Here is a 23,413-nt window from a genome sequence, read left to right as displayed (position 1 = left end):
GCTAAGGTAACATGTTTATATAGGGGAAACAGCATTCAAGCATTCAATGCTTTGTTTATTGAAAATGACAGACATTCTTCACAATACAAAATTATACAGAATACAAACTGTATACCAAGTCCAGTATAAAAAAAGAGAACATACAAGTGTTACAAAGATTTTTCATTGATTTGCAATCTCGTCTTCATTAAAATAATTTGAAAGAAAAGACAAAAAAAAAAAAAAGGCACAGCCGGTACTATCTGAGAAGCATAGTGCATACAATACATATAATACAGCACAAGAGAAACGACAAGTTTCACCTTGTGATGAACATTTCAGAGAAAAACAACTTTTTTTTTTTTTTTTTTTTTTACAAGATTAATCAAGCTCTCTATGCAGAGTTGGCTCCTGGGTAGTCTTAAGCGGCTAGCTACACGTCACTACTGTCCACGGAAGACAGGGTCATGTGGAAATGTGCTGTACTTTATCACAAAGAGCCTCAGGCGTCTCCCAGACATCATGGCTCATTGTATGGCTTTAACCAAGTGCTTTCAATCACTGGAATCTGAAGCAACTCAAGTGCAAAAAAAGTGAGGTCACATACCGTCTTGAAGGACTTTTCTGAAGCAAAATGTTTAAAAAAAAAAAAAAATACAGACAAGAGATTGCTTCTGTAGATGATGACTAAGAAGAGAAACTTTCACATGAGATGGTTGAAGATGTCTTTTTTTTTTTTTCTCTGAACCTGGATCAGGATTTGTGGGTGGTTGGGGACAGGAGCAGAGAGGAGGGTGTTCCTTCCAGATTTGGCATGTGGATGGGCATGTGTCCGTTGATTAGGCTGGGGAACTGTGGAGGAAGAGAGAGGGGCTGAAAGTTAGCGAGAAGCGGACGGAGGCGCTCTGAAAGCTGCTTTCCGGTGAGGAACTGCAGCATTGTCACTGCTCTGGTTTCCTGTTTTTTTTTTTTTTTTTTTGTATGCATTGTGCCTCTTCCTTTTCGTCTCTGTCCCCTGTACCTCCACCACAGAAGGAGAAGTCAACAGTATGTGTGCACAAAGAATCTGGTTTTGTGTGTGTGTGTGTGTGTGTGTGTGTGCGTCTGTGCTGTGGGTGTGTATTTTTTTTCACAAATGAGGAGCAGCTCTCAAACCAGTCCACCCTGTTCAGGCTGGCTCCCCTGGGCTCAAACAGGAAGTATTCACAGGATTTCCTCTCCCTCTCACAAGCGCTGAAACAGGACACCTCTGCTTACTAAGTTTCAACCAGTTTCACAACCACTGCTGTCTGCTACTTAAGCACATCTCAAAAACATCTCGTCATTCAGTCTTAAATTATATTTCTGTCATGCAAAATCCAACTAATCAAGACCATAGTTGGTTTAGAGTGTTTTAAAGTCATACTGGGTTAAAAAACAATTGAGTGATTGTAAATTATTAGAAACTGGTTTGTCTTGATCTCTTAAATAACATCCCTGTCATCGTCTTTAAAATAATGGGAAGAACGGGGATTTTGCATCAGTGTTGCATTTCACCTGCACAACTTCCTCCTATAATTTTAAACTCCTGCAGTAAACAATAACCCTCAGTGCACGCCCTGTGCGCTCACGTCCTGCTTTCATTTGTCTTTTCTGCGCACCTGTGTCTTGTGTGTTTCTCACCTGAAAGAGGGAGCCGTGGCCCTGCAGCCGGGCGGGGCTGAGCGGAGCGACGGGGCTCAGGCTGCTCCAGAAGTGGATGCCTGACAACAGCGGACTGTGAGCCAGCAGCAGACCGGAGGGAGTCTGCGAGGGGGGGAAAAAAACACAGAGTGGGGGAGACTTAGTGTAAATAAGAGGAAAACAGTGAGGACAACAGTTTTTCAAAAACGAAAACACTGGTTGGAGAGCGTTGCTCTGAGGGTTTTGGTAATGTGAAACATGTTGAATGGTAAATGGACGTGTATTGGCGTTTGGAAAAACAAACTGACGGAGCAGGAAGGAAGTCTGTGGTTTCTCCCCGAGAATACAGGGGTGACGTGCCGAGGAGAGTGGAGGAGGACGGTGGGGGATGTTGTTGATTGGGGGGGAGAAAAAAAAGGTCGGGGAGGAAAAACATATGAAATCAATTTCTGCTTTCCCCCATGATCCTCTCTCTCTCTCTCTCTCTCCCCGTCTCTCTCTCTCTCTCTCTCTCCCCGTCTTTCCCGTGTGTCACCTCAGAGAAGTGAGCCAGTGTTGCACAGGGACCCGGCCTCGCTCCCATTATTAATGGAATTATTGGAGCATATGGCATCACTTAACCCCCCCCCCTCCCCTCCCCTCTCCTCCTCCCCTAGGCTGGACTTGAAGATTTCTGTAAATCGCTTGTTTTCCTCTGATCTCTCTTTTTGCACCCTCACAAACAGACAGTGTGTGTGTTCCACTTAAACCTTACCCATACCAGTTCGTCTGTGATGTGGTGGAGTCCTCCCCCTTTGTAACAACTCTAATGTCAACACATTATTAACTCAAATAGATTATTAAATACCAGTGGATGCTTGGCACATAAAGATGAGAACAAATCACCATGTCACGACTCGGCTCTTAAGTTTGTGACGGACAAAAATCTAAAACCTATTTTGTAAACATCCATTAAGAAAGGGTCGTTTCTCCCCTCAAGTTAAATGTGAATAGAGATAGTTCAACAAAGCTTTTTATTGGTCGCAAACACTGTGACAGTAACTATTGTCTTCACCCCACAGAACTGCTTATTGACATTATATGTGAGGTCAAGTTGTACTAATCGCAGACAATGACTCACCAAATGAGTCTAAACTGAAAGTTCTTCAAACTATTTAGAATCCCTTCACGACATGAGCGAATGTGCACATTTACGCAATGTTTTTTTTTTTCTTTCTATCTTTACTCTGTTTCTTGAGAAAATGTGTGTTGAAGTTGCTAATTGAATAACTAAGGCGTGCCGGTCTTTCCACCAGCACGTGCCAGGCTGTGCCGCATGTCTCTTTAAGGACACTGACATCAGACCCTGGTTAAATCCCATCATCTCCCTGTGGCCGGCCAGGCAACCACATAGAGGTCACGGAAACAGATAGCATCACAGTGTTATTGTGTTTCTTTCTAAGATATCATTATTATTGGGCTCAGAGTACTTCAGCTGGCACAGAGCGGCAGAGTCACTTAAAGTCGACTTTAAATTATGGAGACAGAAGTAACAACTTGTTAAAAATAGGTCAAAAGAGGAGCTTTGGGGTGTGTGGACAAGTCTCTACTAGAGAGAGTTGATGCAGGCTATAAAGAAGTTTGAAGTGTTGGTCGCACTTATGAGCAATAAGAGAATTCATCCTTCTTAAACAAACACTGAGGAACAACTTAAATGGGTCACAAGTCCCCGAAAGTGCCTTAATCCTAATTTAAACGCTGTAAAGAGGAAACCTTTGAACATGGCTCACTCTACACAGAAGGACTTTCATCCACACTGTGCTGCTCAGAGATAAGGACAGTTGTTCATATTCAGGTTAATCACCTGTGCAGTGAAGAAGGCTGGAGTGAGGGAGCCAGACGGCAGCGCGGGGCTGTTAAGGGCGATGGAGCCGATGTCGCTCCCTGAGAGCAGCATGGACGGAGAGATCTCCAGAGCTTTGGGCTTTTTGCTTTTTGGTGGGAGTCCATCTCCTTGGTTACTACTACTAGTAGAGCTACTTCTGACGCTGCTGCTGCTGCTGCTGCTGCTGCTGCTCCTCTTCTCGGGCTGCAGGGCTCGCTCCCTGTGCCCGGAGGACAGATTGAGGGGCTGAGCACTCTGGTCAGAGTCCTCCTCCTCTTCCTCCTCAGCCGCGGTGCTCCAGATTCCTCTGGACTGAGAGGGTTTGGTGAGGGGAGAGGGCGGGGAGTGGAGTTTGGACAGGCGAGGGGAGACATATGACTCGGATTTTGCAGAGGGAGGTGGGCTCCTTTCGTTGCCGTTGGTGCCAAAGCGGATGACAGAGCGCGGCTCCTCCTGGCGCTCCCGCAGGGCGCGGAGCAGCTCGGGCTGGTTCTGCAGGGAGCTGATGCTGAAGGAGGAGTAGAGACCCGAGCGGAGGTAGTCGTTCCGACACTGCTGCGCCAGTGCCAGGGTTCTCCTCTGGGCCTCCTCCTCCCCTTCCCCTTCCTCTTCCTCCTCCTCCTCCACCTCAAGCTCAGAGGCCTCTCCTTCCTGCAGGGGAAACCTTCCAGAGGCCAGGCCCATCTCCACCGCCTGAGGGTCCATCTTCAGGATCTCAGGGAAAGACACAAACTTGTAGACAAACTTCTGGCCAATAACCTTCTTGATGATGTTCTGTAAAAGTGTAAAAACAGCAATATTGATGACAATGCTTTACACATTGACCTTTACTGATATCAGACTCAAAAACAAACATTTTAATAACATTACAGGGACAGCATTTCAGTCCAGTATATGTCAAATGCTGTGCTGAAATATCTGTACTAGAGTTAGAGATCTGTATGTTTGATGAGGAAGGGGAAGTGAAAGTATCTATCCAGGGAGGTTGAGGCTTTAAAGAGAAGAACAGCAAACATTCTGTCGTGTAGCTACTCTCCTTTGCCTCCTAAACATTCGTTCTGTTTTTTTTTATCTCACCTTGTCATAGTAGTATCGCAGCGCTCTGCTCAGCTTGTCGTAGTTCATGTTGGTCTTGTTCTTGCGTAGCCCCCACAGCTTGGCCACTTCCTCTGACTTCAGCAGCTTGAACTCTCCGTCCGTGGACGTCCAACAGATCAGGTGTTTGTGACTCTGGTCCAGCAGCAGCTGCAGCAGGAACTGCCACAGCGTGATGGCACTGTCCATACCTGCAGAGGGGAGGGGGCAAAAACATTTCACTGTGAAATATGATTTCAAAGCCCTTCAACGTTATTTATCTAAAAACGTCATATGGTGATGTCTGAGGGCTTCTTCCTGTGGTCTTTTTCTCTATGAGACAAAAGTGGAACAAACCCACACTGTCTATTTTAAACCCACGCTGTATATTCCCCACTCTACAAACACATATACGACCTGCAAGACGCTACAAGTTGATCCTTCTTAACTTTCTATATTTGATTGTATTCAAGGTGAGTGTTTAGAAGAACAAAAAATAAGAATTGAAGGTTATTTCTGTCGGTCTGCAATGAAACAAAAGTAATTTAGCGTCTGCAGAAGGCCCAGCCTGTCGGAGCTGTAACGTGTGGTGTGAGGAAGAGTAGACTGGTGATGAATAGAACAGTGTTAAAGAGAGAAGTGTAATGTAGCAGCAGCAGAGAAAAAAAAAAAAAAAGTATACGGAGGAACAACAGCTCAAGCCAGAAATATGCTGCGGTCCAACCTGGCCCTCTCTCCACAGGAAGTATGACGGGCCCAGGGTGGGTTATTCCTTTAATAGAGGAATGTGCAGCCTAGGAGCTCCTGTCTGCCTCAGAGGAGCGCACATATTCAGAGAGTGTGTGTGTGTGTGTGTGTGTGTGTGTGTGTGTGTGTGTGTGTGTGTGTGTGTGTGTGTGTGTGTGTGTGTGTGTGTGTGTGTGTGTGTGTGTGTGTGTGTGTGTCGGGGGCTGAGTGATGAGGGGAATAATTGGTTAGACGAATGACAAACACTAAACTGGAGAAAAAAAATTGATAAAAAACAAAAAGGAAAAAAATGTATTATAAATTGTTATTCATTAGCATAAGTCACAAAATCAGCACAATTTCCAGCTCCGCAAATGAGAAAATGTTGCTGCCTTTGTCAGTTTTGTTTCTTTGCAATTTTATATTTTAAGGGTTTGAACTTTAATTGACCAAAACATGCAATGTGAAACAACACCAAGGCTTAGAAAAAAAAAACGTTTTATTTACAGATTACTTGATGAGAAAAATTCCAATAAGTAGCGGACAATAAGATTTTTGGTCAGGCTCAAACTCTATTTTTTTTTTTGCTGTGACAAATCTCACAAATGAAGTACTGAACATTTGAATGTGAAAATAGTTTCATGCAAAATAGAGTTGGGATTAAAACGCCAGATGATGCTCATAGTTGATCAGTAGCATTAACAATACTGTAATTGGATATTTAAAAATAGGAAAAAAAATTATGTTTATAAAAGTAGGAGCAACAGAATGGAATGATTTACACAACAAAGTGTCCTACATCAACAACACACCTGACTGTGTCATCTCATCTTGGATGTGTGGAGTAATTATTGCCTGATGCTACATAACAGTGATTGCAGACTGGCCCGAAGAGGAGAGACAGAGGGAGGGCTGAACTCATTTCCGACACTTGCTCTCCCCTGAGTTTTCTATCTGCCATGTGAAACCAAAAAAAAAAACCTGTCAGAGTCAGGACTTCCTCCTATTCTACTTCCAAGGACGAATGTTGAGGAGAGGGGATCCCACAGCAGGGGAGCGTTTCCCTGGTCGTGCCACTCTTCCCATCATAATCCCAAAGGGAGAAGGGAGAAGGGGGGGGGGGTCACAAAATGAAAATATTGCCCCCCTTTTTTCCCAGCTCCACCCTGTAACCCACTCTGAACCCAGACCTTGGTTTAGCTTTTAAACACTTTGAGGCAAAAGGAAACCCCGCCAATAAATAGCTTTTGAGCAGACAGGTCTACTGTGGCTCATAAACATTCACCTTTGCAAGATGCTGCACAAAGCTCTACTAAAGCATAGAGCTGCTTCTTTTGACATCTAATTCCAATATTTAAAGTATAATAAAGTGATAATAGCCTCACTGTTGATTCCTTACATGCAATAAGAGTTTTAGGCCTGCCTTACAGAGGTAACATGAATCTCATGAGTCGTACAGGTATAGTAGGCTTCCCCTCTTTCTAGGAATATTCCGGGACATTGTAGTTAGTGGTTTTGGGCCGGGATCAGGAGCCCTGTTGCGGATGCTCGGTCTCGCCGTGCGCACAAAGCCATCCAGTGTGTTGGCTGAACGGAAACTCTTAATGAGATTAGATGGAGTGTGTGCGCAGACATTACTTAGCCATGACTAAATCTGCTCTCTTCCTGTTCGCAGACGGTGGAAAATTCAACAAATGGGCCCATAAGAAACGCATCTCTGAAGCGGCGGCCGTGGACTCAAGAGTCTGTCTTTTGTTCGCCTCTCTTCTGACGGGGAAGCTTCACTTGTATCCGAGACTTTGAAAGCTGCAGCACTAACTGTTGCGCACAGAGGTCTGGATCCTTATTCTGCCCTACTGACTCATTTTCAAGATGTTGCCCGGACCGGAAGACGGCACAACTGTGTCTAAGTCCGTAACTATTGTTGCGTAAAAGTTGAAAATCCACTGGATCGAAGAGGTTTAACACAAGACAAACGCTTTACAACAGCAAAAAAAAACCCAATTCATATTCAGTGTTGATAAACAGTCGCTAATACAACTAAACATGCGTCCATTGCCTCTACAGGCCAACAAAACTTGGTTCATAGATATTCATTTTACGTTACCTGCGATTTCTGCCTCGGTGGTTTAACTCCTCGAAACTTTACGGTGAAGCTTGTGTGATTCCTTGTTTTTCCATGCTTACTTCTGCCCGACACAGTTGTGCTGGTCTGAAATAGGATCCTGGGCTTTTTCTTTTTCTGAGCAGGAAGTTGGAGCAGGCAGACACAGAGCCGGCTGACTTCCTCTCCCCTACGATTCCCCAGGCAGTTTGCCGTCTGTGTAAACACACTTTTCCTCCCCTCCTCTTCTCCTCTGCCTGCCCGCGGACGGCCAGCAGTAGGCCAACTCACACAGGGAGATACAGAAACTCCTACAGCCCGTGAACTGACATCATCAGCCACACAGCCTACCGTGGTGCCTTCAGGCTCGCCTCGCTAATTTCGCTTTTAGTTGGGAAGTTGTTTTGGCAGCTGCAGAGCTGTGAATTGGGAAAAAGTTTTAGCGACAGATGACCACGAATTTCAAAGAAGAAAATTCATTAATTTGGTTCATTCTGTAAAAACTGTTTCTTTCCTTGTTTTATCTTATGTTGGTGAGGACATTTTCATTAAGGTGTACATTAAATCTTAATATATATCATGATATTATACTCCTTGGATTTCTTTAAAATTAGAATAAAGTGTGGCTGTTCAAATTATTATAAATATCAACTTCATGTTTATTATTGAATAAACATGAAGGTTTAAGGTTCATGGAAACCTACGAGAGATGTAATGCATTTATAAATACTGGCTTACAGCCTGGGAAGAAAACCACCAGGACACTGTTTGAATTAAAAAAGAGAGACATTAAATATAAAAGTTACATGAATACCGTTAAAATACATAAAGTAATTTAGTGAATATTGGTATGTTAAGGATTAGTATGTCTACTTGTTGATTATTCATTGTTACTATCAGGATATAAGAGCTATGTTATATACAGACAAGAACACAATGTGTCATTCTGTTTAAACATGAGCTTTGAAATGTTATTTTATATCCTTATTTTAGTTTATTTTGCCTTAATTTAGTGTTTTATGGAATAAATTTGAGGAGAAATAAAGACTAGCAACAACAGTCCCAATCAGCCCAGAATAATCCCCCAGGGTGGGTTAGTCCTTTAATAGAGGAATGTGCAGCCTGGGAGTCTGCCTCAGAGGCGCAACATATTCAGTGTGTGTGTGTGTGTGTGTGTGTGTGTGTGTGTGTGTGTCGGGGGGGGGCTGAGTGATGAGGGGAATGATTGGTTTAGACGAATGACAAACACTAAACTGGAAAAAATTAAGATAGAAAACAAAAAGGAAAAAAAATGTATTATAAATTGTTAGTCATTAGCATAAGTAGCAAACAGCACAATTTGCCGCACCAGAAATGAGAAAATGTTGCTGCCTTTGTCAGTTTTGTTTCTTTACAATTTAATATTTTAAGGGTTTGAACTTTAATTGAACAAAAGATGCAATGTGAAACAACACCAAGGCTTAGAAAAAAACGTTTTATTTACAAATTATTTGATGAGAAAAATTCCACACAGTCCCTGGACAGTGGGGTTAAGACGAACAGGCCTATCCAAACAGTGGTAGAATACAACAGCCTAAAAACCACAACAATATTTATAAAGTCATTTATTGTTATAAAGGGTAGAAACAGAAAACAAGTGATTCCCATATAAAGACTTATTGGACAAACCCAACTTAATAAATAGACACACAGGTGTGTTTATCTCTTTGTGTAAAGAGCAGCAGACACATTGTTGCTGTCATAACACAATACACATTCATTTCATTTTAATTTCACTTTATATGGTTTTATTTGAAATTTAACTACTTTTGTTATTCATTTATACAATAACAAGTAAAATATTTTAAATTTGTACATATTTTTTTAAAGGCATCTCACGACCTTCTGAAACTACTGCCTTAGACCGTTGCCCAAATGGCACACCAAGAGGTGGTCATATTTCCTGATCCCGATTTTCCCTGTGTTTAATGTGGTACGTCCACATTTTCTACTTAAAAAAATATCAGTCAACAGTTCACACTGAAAAGGTTTTGAAATCTTTGTCAGGCCTTCCCCACAGCTCACATTAGGAGCCACAGAACATCTGCAAGTCAAGCTTGTGGATCTGATTAGTTAAGAATGTTTGTTTGTTGTTATAGAATAGTGTTTGCTCTTTGATGAAAGAAGACGTGCAGATAAATCTGTTTGAACATAGTAATCCATGATCAGTTAAAGATTTGGTACATGGTTAAGGTCAGGGTAACATTGTTGGAGGGAAACTTTCTGCTAATGAAGTCAGTGGGCTCTTCAATAAATGCTACTTGGAATAGTTAAGTTGTTTTATGTACAATTTTGTACAAGTTCAACAAAAGGAAGAATGATCTTTTAATTGAGTTTGATGACTGACAAAAGCTTTGTAGAGACACTTTGAAATTGTTGAGAGGTGGGTGTAAATTCAATATTATGTGGATTCAACAATGTGAGATGCAAATGTTCATATTACTGAGCCAAGCTCCTACAGCATTTACCTTCTCTCAAAATGACTGACTGCAAGTGAACGTATCACTACCGATTTGATTTTGATACACGTTCTCTACAGTTTCTTTTTTTAATTGACTTTTAATGAAATGTGATTTTTTTTTTTGTAACCTAAATTCGCTGTGTTTAGTTGTTGATATTTGAACTTTGTTATGTTTTTAAACTCTAAGTAGAATAAAGGTCCATTTGTCGACTATTTAAATAAAGACAAAGGTAAAAGTGAAGCGTGAATACATTTGGGTTGACCGTCCTAACATTCATCTGTGTGAGCGGCCTGTTGGGGTCAGAGGTCCTGAGAGGTGTTTAACCGGAAGGCGTGGCCCCTGAGCGCTGCGTCTGATTGGCGGCTGCAGTTTAAGCGGCTGAAGGTGGTACCTTGGAGAGCGGTGATCAGCGCTCACTGCTGCAGACTCCCGCTGAAGCACAATGCCTCGTTTTACCGTCCATATCCGAGATGAGTGGCTAGCAGTGCCCTGCCGGGACACCACCAACACCATCCGGTGGCTCGGACAAGAAGCCCTCAAACGTTACGTGAAAAACAAACCGGACAACGGCGGCCTCACGGATGTTAAGGTCACCCACTTTGCGGTGCGCAGGTGCCAGGGTTTGGGTTTGCTGGACTCGGATGATACCATCGATGATGTACTGGAGGATAATGACTTTGTTGAGCTGGGTAATGACCGATTGAATTTAAAATAGAAAACATACAAACTCCAGATTTAGGGAAAGAAGGCCGAAAGCTGTGCGTAAATGCGAATAGTGAGTTGTATACCGACCACATGGAACAAGAAGAAATGTGTTCAACTCTTATTATTGTCCTGTACTTACAGCTATTGAAGGCGACACCATGTCTCCGGACTTCATCCCATATGAGCCTGGAGTTTCTCATCTGTATCCTTAAACTTCTCAACTGTTTGTTCCTAAATTAGGATTTTTGGGGCACTTGTCGTAGTTGGTACCAAAACAGTTTTTCATAATGTTACATTGTTTTGAATTGCGTAACCTGTGAAAGGGTGAAGATTTAAATGATTAAATAGTACCACGAAGGGCAACATTTCATTCTGAACACGGTTCTCCTTAATTCAACAATGTGAAACAGTACAGCAGCATACAAAGAACCCGGAGAAGTAAGTGTTCATCTATTCTCTCTGTTTTAATCATTCTTCACTGACTGCATGTGTGTAACTAAAGTCTCCATGTGCAGTATATCTGCCTGGACGGCAACAGCCTGACATCCACAGATCTGGTCAACTTAGGAAGAGGACTCTACAAGATAAAGGTAATGATCCACATTTCAATTTTATCATTGCTAGTGTGTGGTAATCTTTGCCTTTACCTAATCATTCACAACATTTTCAGCTGACTATGGAGGCAGAAAAAAAAGTTGTGAAATCCAGAGAGCTTTTGGACACCATTGTCAAAGAAAACAAAGGTTAGGATACATTTAATGAATTAAGACCTCAATAATCAGCTACTTAAAATAATCAGTATTTAAAAAAACAACAACCATATCCTGGTTTCATTTCTCTTTATCTCTCTCTCTCTGCTCCTCCAGTTGTCTATGGGATCACGACAGGCTTTGGCAAATTTGCTCGAACAGTCATTCCTGTCAGCAAGCTCAAGTAAAAAAAAACGACCTTTTATATTTAGTTTTCTTTGCCAAAGTTCGGTGATCTGCTGAAGAGTGTGCGGTATGAATGCTCTGATTGATGGCCATGCACTTTTTGTTCCACAGGGAGCTACAGGAGAACTTGGTGCGCTCACACTCAGCCGGTAATAAAACTCTGCAAAGCTTGAAAAAAAAAAAAGAACACTGTGGGATTGACAACCTTTTTTTTTTTCTTCTCATAACTTTGCTGCATTTCTATCAGAATGATCACTGTTATCTTTTGGTGTTTAGGTGTGGGAAACCCGCTGAGCCCAGAGAGGACTCGCATGCTGCTCGCTCTCAGGATCAATGTTCTGGCCAAAGGGTACAGTGGCATTTCTCTGGAAACTCTCCATGCCATGGTCGAAGCCTTCAACGGTAAATCACCAGCCTCACTTCACCCGGGCTGACCTGGGATATCAGCTTCAGTCGGCCGTGGATAACTTCTGATAACCTTTAGGGATCAAGTGAAAGCTGTCATAAAAAAAAAAATCTTTGTCACTAACTCACTCTGCCCCTGCAGCTTCCTGCCTCTCCTTTGTCCCAGAGAAGGGAACAGTGGGTGCCAGTGGAGACCTGGCACCCCTCTCTCACCTGGCCCTGGGGCTGATGGGAGAGGGTAAAATGTGGTCTCCAAAGAGTGGATGGGCAGACGCCAAATATGTAAGATCTTACAGATACAACTCTTCATTGGTTGAACAACTTGCAAGAGTGAAAAAAGAGTAAAAAAAAAAGGTCCAATAGGACAATCCATGTTTGCTTTTTGATGAACCTTGACCGTTGACATGTTTTTTCTGCTTTCATCTGTGCCCAGGTCCTGGAGGCCCATGGCCTGAAGCCGGTATCACTAAGACCCAAAGAGGTAATGTTTAAAAACAAGCCCACTCTCTCATGTTTGATTGACCTGCACTAAAAAACCTGACCGAGGGTTCACTGGGAACGCATGGTGCCCTCTCAGCTGCATGAATCGAGAGAAGAGGAGGAGTGTTGACATTTACAATAATACATCACAAAACAGTGCACACGACATGTTGTAGTGATAGCTTTAGAAGAGAAGGACACACCCATCACATTCTCAGTGTGTATCCCTTACAGGGTCTCGCTCTGATCAACGGGACCCAGATGATCACCTCTCTGGGGGCAGAGGCCGTTGAGCGAGCCCAGGCGATAGCTCAGCAGGCGGACATCATTGCTGCTCTGACTCTGGAGGTGCTAAAGGGAACCACCAAGGCCTTTGACAGTGGTGAGCAGTAGCAGTGCTTGTAAACGGGGGGAAACCCCCCCCCCCCCCCCCCAGATTTACCTTAAACTCCATGCATCTGCATCTCTTCCATCCTTCCTCATCTTCTGGTCTCCTCCCGCAGACATTCACATGCTGCGTCCCCACCCAGGGCAGATAGAAGTAGCCCAACGCTTCCGCTCGCTGCTGGACTCTGATCACCATCCCTCCCAGATTGGAGGTCAGAAGACCAGATCCTAAAAAAAAAAATAAAACTTGTTACGCATAGTAATCCCACAAAATAAAGCATAGCTGTTTGTAATGTTGTGCACCATTACACAGGTAGTACTTAATGAGCATCATATGGTTTTGGTTTTCCAGAGAGCCACCGGTTCTGTGACAGAGTCCAGGATGCCTACACCATGCGATGCTGTCCCCAGGTAACCTGAAGTTTGAGTTAGTTTGATCACAAAATGAAAAGTAGATTTTTCAGGACTCTACACTATCAGTTGTTAAGACACTCACACTGTTTTTCTTACTGGAGTGGTTTCGTATTTTTTTTGACTTCTTTCTTTGTATTTCCTCCACAGGTTCATGGAGTCACAAACGACACAATAAAGTTTGTCAAGAACATCATCAATACAGAAATCAACAGTGCCACAGATAATCCCGTATCCTTCCCGGGAACAAAGATAAGATAAGGAATGTGTTTTGTTAACGTAGATTATAAATGAGTAAATCCAAAAGTCCTAAGATCAGCTACAAATTCCACACTTGATTTGAGATTTTTTTTTCTTAACCGCCAAACAAGATGGTGTTCGCTGAGAGAGGTGAGACCATTTCTGGTGGGAATTTCCACGGTGAATACCCAGCTAAGGTATGCGTGTTGTTACTCATACAACTACTCTTTAGTGTTGGATTTTGATTCTCCTTCCTTTCATTACCCTGCTTCTTTTTTTTTTTTCTTCTCAGGCTCTGGATTTTTTAGCCATTGCCGTCCACGAGCTGGCCTCGATCAGCGAGAGGAGGATCGAGAGGTTGTGTAACCCCTCTCTCAGCGAGCTGCCGGCCTTCCTCGTCAACGAGGGAGGACTCAACTCCGGCTTCATGATTGCTCATTGCACCGCTGCCGCCTTGGGTTAGTGTGCAAAGAAAAATCAATAGAATAAAAGGGGATTGGGAGAATCCATCAGTAGAATTAAATAATTAAAACTGAATGATACATTTCAGGTTGACTTTTTTTTCTTTCTATAATTAGACTCTAACTTCCCATGTCTGTAGTTTCAGAGAATAAAGTTTTGTGTCATCCGTCCTCGGTGGACTCGTTGTCCACCAGTGCTGCCACGGAGGACCACGTGTCCATGGGAGGCTGGGCTGCTAGGAAGGCACTGAGAGTCATTGAGCATGTGGAACAAGGTAAGACCTTTTTATTCTATTCATTGAAAAAGTCCATGACACTTACTTACAGGTCAGATACTGGCTGTACAACTCTGGAGCAGTGAACACACAAACAACACATCATTTAAACAACTAAGGTCTTCTCGTGCAGGTTGCACTTCAGTGAAATTCTTTAAAACTGATATGAAATAAACGGCCTCAATGACTGAAACATATGAGAGTGGGATAACAGATGTGTAGCTACACAACTGCGTGACGTTATTGCAAACGTCATTAGCACCAGCAGCTTTACAATTCAAAATGTTTTTTTTTTTAACCACCACCGACATTTAAGTCAGCTTTCAAAGCAATGTTCAGTTGCTGCTGCCAAAAAAAACAACAGCATAGGTAAGTGTTCAAAAGTGATTCCAGAGTAAACTAACAGTGGTTAAACTAAGATTTGCAAAGAAATTATTGTGAGCTCCTCTCTAGTTAAAAAATGTCCTCCTTCCATAAGCTGTAACATTTGAAAAAAGGCTCAAATCATTCATCATGATCTGTCATCTACTTGTGATATTATCCAACAATGTTCAATGTGAAGTAAACCTTAGATTAAATCAATTGAACATGATGAAGGGTCATCAGCTGTTGTGTTATGTTGACAGTTTTTCCTGAAATATTCCAATAAAGAGGACATGTCTCATAAAAAGCCATGTGCTTCACAGCAAATGAACTGGAAAAAATATATATCATATCTAATTGATGATTTCTGTGATCAGTTCTTGCTATAGAGCTGTTAGCCGCCTGTCAGGGCATTGAGTTCCTCCGCCCACTCCGTACCACCACTCCGCTGGAGAAGGTCTATGAACTCGTGCGCAGTTTGGTCAAGTAAGTCAAACAGATGTGACCAAGGTACAAAACTTTCCGCCTGCCGAATTGATGTGCAGAGAGGTTAATATTTATCTTTTGTTCAACCTCGGACTGTCTCTGAATCTTAACTGTTCTGCCAACAGGCCGTGGATAAAAGACAGGTTCATGTCTCCAGACATCGAAGCTGTTCATCGTCTTCTAATCGACCAGAAGGCAAGTAAACCCCGTGACAGATGCACAGTCAAAGTTACTGTGGCTTTAGAGCGTGTCCGCTCATGCATCGAAATGTAAAGGTACACAATGTGTTAAATTGACATGTTCATATTTCCCCTTAAGGTGTGGGCTGTGGCCAAGCCTTATATTGACAAGTATCAGACAGAGTACATCCCTGAGTCCCGTCCCATCTCTCCCACTGCCTTCTCTCTGGACCCTCCAGCATCACCCCGGAAACGAGTTCGTCACGAGTGAAAGAATGTCCTTTTTGTTGTTGCAATGACTAAAATGAAAACGATGTTTTATTAAGACTTTTGTGACTTTGACTAAAAACGATCCTAAATCTCGCTGAAGATCAAAGATTCTTTTTTCAGGGACTAAATCAATGCTTTGATTTCTGATGTGTTTACTAATCCTTGGAGACATGGTGGTAATTTAAGAAATGAGTGTACTTTATATGTATTTCTCCACTAATTATTGGGTATGGAACTTGTACTAAAGAGTTGTATATATCTAACCCTTCTTTCTCCTTTGTGTGCCTAATTGAGTTTTTATTGCCACATGACTACCTCAGCCACTGTACCAGAAGGATATCTAATATTTTTAATGATGCATATCAAACACTTAAATGCTTAAATGTTCTTTCCTTTGGTGTGCAAATAAAATCTAAAATGATCATCTATTCATAATACATGTTTTTAAGTGGCATTCTTTAGCTCCTTTCTTGGGTTGTTGTAAAGTTAGGGGATGTGTTGTTGGTTTCATTTTAAACTTTGGGAAATGTTTTGCTAAACTGTATGAATTTCACAGTAAAGTAGAATGTATAATACTGTGAAGAAACAACACAACAGGGCAACTGTTGGCAAAATACAATAAAAGAATAAAGAGCACAACCACTGATTTAATGAATCTTTATCCATCTTGACCTTTAATGTGTGTGGAAAGGTTAAACTGTCACTCATTACAATGAATCCATTGGAAAGTATTTACTCAATAAGGTCAAGACTAACTTTAATTTATAAATAAAATGATAAAGTGCTTAAATTATGACTTTATGGAATAGTGTAAACCATCATTTATGTCATTGAAAGGAATTCAATCTTTGCATTTAAGACCAACAAATGTTTGCTTTGTAAATTAATGAAATGTATTTTGGCTGCAAATGTCTGCAATGTAAGAAAAAGAAGAAAAAAAAAATTCAACATTACAAACCGGTAATATCAATCAGTATTTTATTTTTAAGAGAAAATTCATTCATCATAAGCATTTTTACTTCAAATACAGTATGATACAGTTTAAATACAGTAAATTCAACACAAATGCTCACACACACGCTCAGTATTTAAAAAAAGAAGAAGAAGCAACTTCCTTGGCTCACATTTCCACGTTGAAAAAAGCACCTACCTGTCTAGGCTCAGAAGCCACTCTGCCACCCCGAGGTGCTTTGAGGAAAAAAAACCTGAGGAAGATAAATGGTAAATGTCACAGACCGGCAACGGCATCTTTTGTCAACAAATACAAAGGTTAACCAAACAACTCATGACAGATTGTAGCACAAGGGGCAGAAGTCTGTTGATCGCAGAAATAGTCTAACCTTATAACAACAACAAATGGCCACAGGTTCAGTTGTGTGTAGTTGCAGTTTTCAGACTCTTCCTACACCTCAAACTGAACAACCGATAAATCATGTTTTCTGTATTGACTTTATGACTGTTTTAAAACTAAACAAACAATCAAGCATGGTGTCATGCTTCCTAAATGAACATGGAGATCTCATGGGGGTAACAGATTAAATACATTGCCAACATAACTTTCTAAAGTTCAGGCTCATATTAGATGTGTGTATAAACAAATACTAAAATCACTTTTGTACATACAGAGTAATGCAAAGCCTGTGAATGTTCTAACTTTTCTATTTATCTCGGTAATCAATTAAAACAAACAAATATTATATGATTGTAAATGTAAGGCAGACTACATAAAACATTTCAGTGTCAACAAGTTTTTTTAGTTGATGATCTGAAAGCTTGTTCAAAATCAAGTCCAGCCCTCCATAAAAAAACTATTCTTCAGATAGGAGACCGAAAGAGTAAAGGCAAGAATCAGAATCAGCTTTATTGACCATGTATGCTTATATTATATTATATTATATTACACACACAAGGAGTAACTGTTCTCTCAATGTACAAAGGTTATGACATTAAATATAAACATAATAAAAGCAAAAACACTAATATATTCAAGGCTTAATAAGACAATAGTGCAGAAATTAGATGATAATAAATATGTAACAGAACACAGGATTAGAAGTAAGGGCAGCTATCTGTAGATAAAAAGTGACAATACAATCGTTGCCGGATAGTTTGGAGCCGGTGGCACAATGATTAAAAAAACGTGTCTCCTTCGAGCCGGATTCGAACCAGCGACCTAAGGATATCAGCACTGAGCCACTACAGTCCTCCGCTCTACCAACTGAGCTATCGAAGGGACGATACCTATATATAGCACTCCGTTCAATTAATACATAATACAAAAGTATTCGACAGGTGATTTTAACTTTTATGTTGTCATTATAAATCTAGTAGTTCAGAGATAGTTTGGTCGTTAGTGTGCCGCTGTTTGCTAGCTAATGTTGTTTAGCTAACATGTGCCACGTGTCGTTAGCTGGCTAGCTAGCTAGCTGCTACCATTCAAGACATTCAATGTGAATAAAACGAAGAAACTCTTTGAAACCTGGACAAAAAGTCAAATGTCCGTTTAAGTTTGAGTTTGTTTTTTTTCAAACAAACATTCAATACATATTCGTAAAAGCGCCCTAAAATATGTCTTACCTGGGTAACGAAAGTGCTAACCCGGGGTTACCTGTACACTTTCTTTAAGACGTAAGACATGAACTAGTAGAGGATGAAGTTGTATTAAAAATCTAACAACAACCTCATCCAGTGCGGATTCAAATAAAGTAACAAATACTCTGCAAAATTAAACGTTTCTGATAATCGACAAAAAATAAAATAAAATAGACAATTTGTCCCCTAATAGTTTGATCTGTTTCATTAAAATCAATATCACTTCTGTTTGGGTTTTTAGTAATTTACCTGAATCTCTACTAGAAAAGAAGAGCCACTGCGTAGGTCAGGTTCCCCCTGGAGTTTCTGTTTACCTGTTGCTGAAGTTACATTCAACACACCGACAGCAGGTCCATGTTGTGTTAAAAACCAGCAGGTTAATTATCCAACCTTATTAGTTTGTCTGTAAAGATATTTTGCCATTGGGAATCAATGAAATCCTGAACACATCTAAATATTACTTCAGCAACTGAACAATATGCAGTTAGTTAATCTTATCATCACTACCACCTCTTGCTTTAGAAAACATTAAATACTACTGTTGATGTTACTAGTACAGTTTGTTTCATCTCAGAAGTGCAGAAAACGCTGTTTAAGATTATTAGATGGACATTTTGAAGTAAATGTGTTTTCCTTTTTTGTAAGGATTTGTTCTTTACAAACCTTGTAGATTTACATTTTGACCACTGGGTGGCAACATTTCTTCATTCAAGGAAAATAAAAAGGTCTCATAAATGATCACAACTAATTTGAGGTAAAAAAAAAAAATTATATATATATTGAACAATTTATTCTTGTGATCATTTGACATTTCGGTCCATGTCATTTTTTTTTCTGTTTGCACACTAGAAAAAGGTGGAACATACAAATACAACTAAACTCCCATTTAACTGTAACCCGTAATGCAGATACTTGGCGTTCTACAATTATGGTGAAGTAAGAGTTTACATTAATTAAGACACATTTTGAATACATTTGGGGATCTGAATATCAGGTCTTTTACATCTGATTCTGTGTAATCAAATTGTGCAGGTGTTGTATTACAATCCTCTTGGGTTGTCGGTTACAATGATGGATCAGCCGCTGTAACCTGAATGTATTAACCTTGTTAGTTAAGTCATGATTTCCTGTGTTCATAAACTGAAGCAAATTGCAGCTGCACATATTGCCAGAATTTGCCCCCTACCAGAGGCTCACCAATCCCATTCTACATTTACAAACAAGTGATAGTACACCATGAGAAGATGTTGTTGGTATCAGTGACGTAAAACCCCAGTTCTCAAAAATACATTTACTTCTACTCAACCTTATTGCATAGTACTTTACATTACTGTGATAAAAGTATAGGGTACGTATTTTTTCTTTCAGCACTTGCAAGGGGTCATTATGAACCAGAGTCTGTTGAGCAGAAAAATAATGACAATAATTGCTTCAATGACTTTTATTAGAGCCCTGTAATGATGAATGGGACATACTGTCCATCCTCGCTCATCCAAAATGAAGATATATTAGTCTTCTTGTGACCTTTTAGACAACGTGATAGTACTTCACATGTTTAGCTGCTCCAACTTTCAGTACATTACAAAACATGGGATCAGACATGGAGCCTATTGGGGGGGGGGGGGGGGGGGGGGGGGTCACGCAGCAGCAGACACTCCTCTTATAATAGATCATAGAGTTTAAAGGGTAGAACTTCAAGACATGTTACCATTCATCATAACTGAGGATAGGAGGCCTCAGTACCCAAATGGAATGGTTATCCTCAATTACAACACAAAAGTTTGACAGCTTTTTAAATTAGGCTATTATCTTCATTAAAGTGTATTATATTACAACTTGAAGGCGCAGGAAATATGATTACACCTAAAACATGAAGCTATTTTCTGTCTGAAAATGTTCAGCTTTTAAAGGGCCATAAGACATCTTCATGATTAACAGCCGCCTCAGGTCCTCGAATGCTTCCCAAGGTCACCTGTGGGTCAAATCTTCATGGATCATCTGATGTGATGTTTTGAAAGAGGTGCACCCCGCAGTATGCTGTTATCCAATGGTTAAGACTCCATGTTAGGAATAATCTCAAAACAGAAAGGGGACAATCACATGGCGAAAAAAAGCCTACAAATATTCATGATTTAAGACATGTGGGTTCTCTCCATCAGTTTTTGAGTGACAATATAAGCACTAGCGACAAAAAACTTTACATTTTATGTTCAAAATTCCTTTTGCACTTGGAAGGAATTATGAAATGAAGAGGAAAACGGGATATAATAGAAAAGTTTTGTCTATGATATTGCAAAAATTACATTTCTGTGTGTGTTACTGTGTGACAAAATTGTATGTTTTTTCTGTTAAACCAACAAACCAAAATATATGGTTTATAAAAAAGGAGATGCATTCAAGTACTTTTTTAATATTACATGACCTTTTCTTTATACTAAAATAATCATTGCACGTTATTCTTGATCCCACAAGCTAATCCTGTTGTGTTCAGTGAAGTTTTCCTGACATCTTCAAAAATGGTCTGTGTACATACCATGCAGGGAATGCCATCACTTGACATACTGTAGGTCTCTATATAATATAATTAACATTATCTGCTTAGGTGTCCTATATAAACACACTGCACAATTGTTAATTAAATCAATCTGATTGGTTGGGGTGCTGGACAGCCTAGCTGGCACAAATTGACAGTAAACATTAATGGCGCCCCATGTACAGTGGTCATCGTCCTCGTCGCAGTGACCATGGGTTAGAATCCGACCTCGGCCCTTTGCTGCATGTCATCCCTCCGCTCTCTCTCCTCCCAACATTTCCGTCCTCTCTTCAGCTGTCCTATCCTATACAGGCAAAAATTGCCCCCAAAAATATATCTAAAAAAAACGGATTGGTTGAAAAATATCATAAATTTGGTTTGATTTTTTCATGAAGGAGTTGTTAGTGGGTCCTGACGCTATACAAGTTGGGAACCACATGCTTAGATTTTTTCCACTCTTCTTTTGTAATATACTGTATGTAAAGATACTGTATGGTGTTTAAATGACATGACACAGGTTCACTGTAGCCCCCTGAGTGTTCTGTTCCCTCTCCCATAAACCTAAAAATGGGACACATTCTGTCCGTCTGGCTTTTATGAAGGTTTAACTCCAACAGTTCCTCTGGTCTCTCTGTCCACTCTTTAGATCAGGCCTGTGCTCACTCATTTGTTTAGTCTGTCATAATGCTTTCATGAGTTGCTATCATAGTTTTATATGACAACATGAGCATGAATGCCAAACGAGTTACATCATGGGGAGAGTTGTATTTTAAGACTAATATTTACATAACACAGACCCTGTTTCCTTTTTCACTTGAGATGAAACCATCTGATGAAATGTGAATGAGGGCAGTGTTATGGCTAGGAACGAGCAGAGATAGCCGTTATAAACGTCATAAAAATGAAAGAAAAGAGAATGGAAACCTGTAGCAGAGGGTGTTTGGAGCCAACTGTTTGATGCTTGGCCTGTGGGCACAGCACCTTCCCTCCTCGCCTGGAGCATGTCTGGCTTTTCGTCTGGCTTTTACAGGAGAGTAGACAGATTACTTGCAAGGGTTGAGACGGGTCAGTGAGCTGAAGGTACTAGGTGACATGGCAGCATTGGGGGGGGGGGGGGGGGGGGGACCATATCCTTTTACAGTCTGGAAATAAAGCGGGCCAGCGCCGGTGGAATGGCCCCACGTCTGTCATCTTATTGGGTCATAACATGACGAGGCCACAGCAGGAGCACTTTCAGTTGAGGAGGGGGTAAAGAGTAAACTGACCCTTTTACAGTGCTGTACAGTAGTTTGACATTACTTTCATAGCTGATAGATGCCACTGTCCTTGCCTGTCATTGTTGAATTGTTTAAGAAACCTTGGGTCATTGCTGCTCAGAGGTTTGAGCTTGTTAATGGTATAGAAGAACAGTTAACCTCTTATAGTTTGATACTTTGGGATACATTGATAGGATTTCTAGCTTTTTATCAGAGTTAGATGAGAAATTCAATGCCACTCTCAAGTCTGTACTGCAAATATGAATCTTCATATAGCAGCCCATTAGATTAGCTTAAGAAGAGAAAACAGCGTGCCTGGCCCTGTCCATCAGGGATTCACTTGAATCAAAGTATTTGACTTTTGTTCTGGACCTTATGTCCTGCGTCCCACAGAGTTCCTGTTTGCCTGATGGGCTCTCGTGTCAGTTTTGAGATCCAAACAAGACCAAAAATAGTTGTTTTTCAACCAAATGTTTACAACAGACCAAGATTAAACCCTGTAGAGAAATTATATTATAGAGAAATTACTATTTTTGAAAAGGGTTTTTTTTTGTGATCATTGATTAACTATATTTTTTCTCCTTATACTGCTAATGCTTCTTAGCTGCCAACTACACTCTGCTGTAGATTTCAAATGTGCTCTAAAAAAACCTTCACTGATTGTCAAATTGGCCGTCAAAACATTACACAGGACAATATATGCAACCACATAGTGCTAACTACAACTACTGAGGACGTGCTTATGGCCAAGCATAAAACTATGTTATGCTCAGACAGGGAGGGGGTCTAATTTCAATACTTTATAATCCATCAATAGATGGCCAGCCTTAATGGTTTTACAAAGCATCATGCAGTAAACTGTACAAACTTTATGAACACAAACTGATATATTTTTTTTATCCCTTCGTACTTGACAAAAGTTGAATAAAGTGATCTCATATGCCTTTTTTTCAGTCTACAGTTTTTCATATTCCAAGCTGCGGAAATAAGCAGACCGTATTATGCAACTTTGTCCAACTCATTTTCTTACACCAAACATTTCAGGATTATTGTTTATGTGCCTTTATGATGTAACTTGGTGACGTTTAAGCACCCAGAATTTGCAATAGATTCATGAATCATAAAAGATATTTTGGACTAAAATCATGCATCAGTGTTGACCCCATTCCTCGATGCAACTTTTGTTTTGACATGGGACACATGCAGCAACAATAAAGATTACACTTTTGGGTATTTGCACCGGCTTCTAGGTTGACCTCCTGTGAGTCTCACCTGGTTGCCTGACAACTTAAGGGTGAGGACACAACCGTTGGAGATGTCTTCAACCATTCAAGAAAAAGTCGCAATCGGGCTTTCTGAAGATATAAAATTGATTTTCCTTCCCTCTGACTCAGCCAGTTCATTTTCCCCCTGTTTACAAAGAGAGCAATTATGCCTTTTCCCCCCAGAATTTCAGACTATTCCTTTTTTGATATGGCTCAGTACATATCTAGTTGTGGAACTGAGAAAAACAACAAACAGCTGG

The 23,413-nt window shown here is 40.7% G+C and overlaps 2 protein-coding genes and 1 non-coding gene across 3 annotated transcripts; 1 reads left to right on the top strand and 2 right to left on the bottom strand.

Annotated features, from left to right (window-relative positions):
- Positions 1-34: 34 nt before the first annotated feature.
- Positions 35-7,746, bottom strand: LOC132972714 (ETS domain-containing protein Elk-3-like). Its single transcript, XM_061035748.1, has 5 exons — positions 7,413-7,746; positions 4,583-4,791; positions 3,485-4,279; positions 1,642-1,764; positions 35-831 (listed from the first exon to the last, which is right to left on the bottom strand). The coding sequence occupies exons 2-5, from the start codon at positions 4,787-4,789 to the stop codon at positions 733-735; spliced, it is 1,224 nt and encodes a 407-aa protein (XP_060891731.1). The 5' UTR covers positions 4,790-4,791; positions 7,413-7,746; the 3' UTR covers positions 35-732.
- A 2,574-nt stretch (positions 7,747-10,320) lies between these two features.
- Positions 10,321-15,942, top strand: hal (histidine ammonia-lyase). The gene is made up of 20 exons (XM_061035718.1): positions 10,321-10,599; positions 10,757-10,817; positions 11,026-11,053; positions 11,131-11,205; positions 11,286-11,358; positions 11,482-11,548; positions 11,662-11,699; positions 11,827-11,952; positions 12,098-12,237; positions 12,389-12,436; positions 12,670-12,817; positions 12,939-13,034; positions 13,175-13,233; positions 13,384-13,464; positions 13,605-13,670; positions 13,766-13,931; positions 14,075-14,209; positions 14,950-15,058; positions 15,184-15,253; positions 15,377-15,942. Exons 1-20 carry the CDS (start codon positions 10,353-10,355, stop codon positions 15,506-15,508), a joined length of 1,965 nt encoding a protein of 654 aa, XP_060891701.1. The 5' UTR covers positions 10,321-10,352; the 3' UTR covers positions 15,509-15,942.
- A 1,710-nt stretch (positions 15,943-17,652) lies between these two features.
- On the bottom strand, positions 17,653-17,740 carry trnay-gua (transfer RNA tyrosine (anticodon GUA)). Its single transcript is given in 2 exon segments — positions 17,653-17,688; positions 17,704-17,740. It is a non-coding gene; the product is annotated as a tRNA-Tyr (tRNA).
- Between the last annotated feature and the right edge of the window lie 5,673 nt (positions 17,741-23,413).

The sequence above is a fragment of the Labrus mixtus genome, chromosome 4 (genome assembly GCF_963584025.1).
Source record: "Labrus mixtus chromosome 4, fLabMix1.1, whole genome shotgun sequence".
NCBI lineage: Eukaryota > Metazoa > Chordata > Actinopteri > Labriformes > Labridae > Labrus > Labrus mixtus.
The sequence above is the reverse complement of the archived record's forward strand: the minus strand, read 5'-3'. Positions and strand labels throughout refer to the sequence as shown.

What these genes read in the sequence shown, in the direction of transcription:
- LOC132972714 (XM_061035748.1), bottom strand. Translation starts at nt 4,789, where the DNA reads ATGGACAGTGCCATCACGCTGTGGCAGTTCCTGCTGCAGCTGCTGCTG. An exon ending in CAGCCTTCTTCACTGCACAG is followed by an intron (nt 1,765 to 3,484) that starts GTGATTAACCTG and finishes CCCCCCTCGCAG; the next exon opens with ACTCCCTCCGGTCTGCTGCT. An exon ending in GCCACGGCTCCCTCTTTCAG is followed by an intron (nt 832 to 1,641) that starts GTGAGAAACACA and finishes CTTCCTCCACAG; the next exon opens with TTCCCCAGCCTAATCAACGG.
- hal (XM_061035718.1), top strand. Translation starts at nt 10,353, where the DNA reads ATGCCTCGTTTTACCGTCCATATCCGAGATGAGTGGCTAGCAGTGCCC. An exon ending in CTCGTGCGCAGTTTGGTCAA is followed by an intron (nt 15,059 to 15,183) that starts GTAAGTCAAACA and finishes TTCTGCCAACAG; the next exon opens with GCCGTGGATAAAAGACAGGT. An exon ending in GTCTTCTAATCGACCAGAAG is followed by an intron (nt 15,254 to 15,376) that starts GCAAGTAAACCC and finishes TTTCCCCTTAAG; the next exon opens with GTGTGGGCTGTGGCCAAGCC.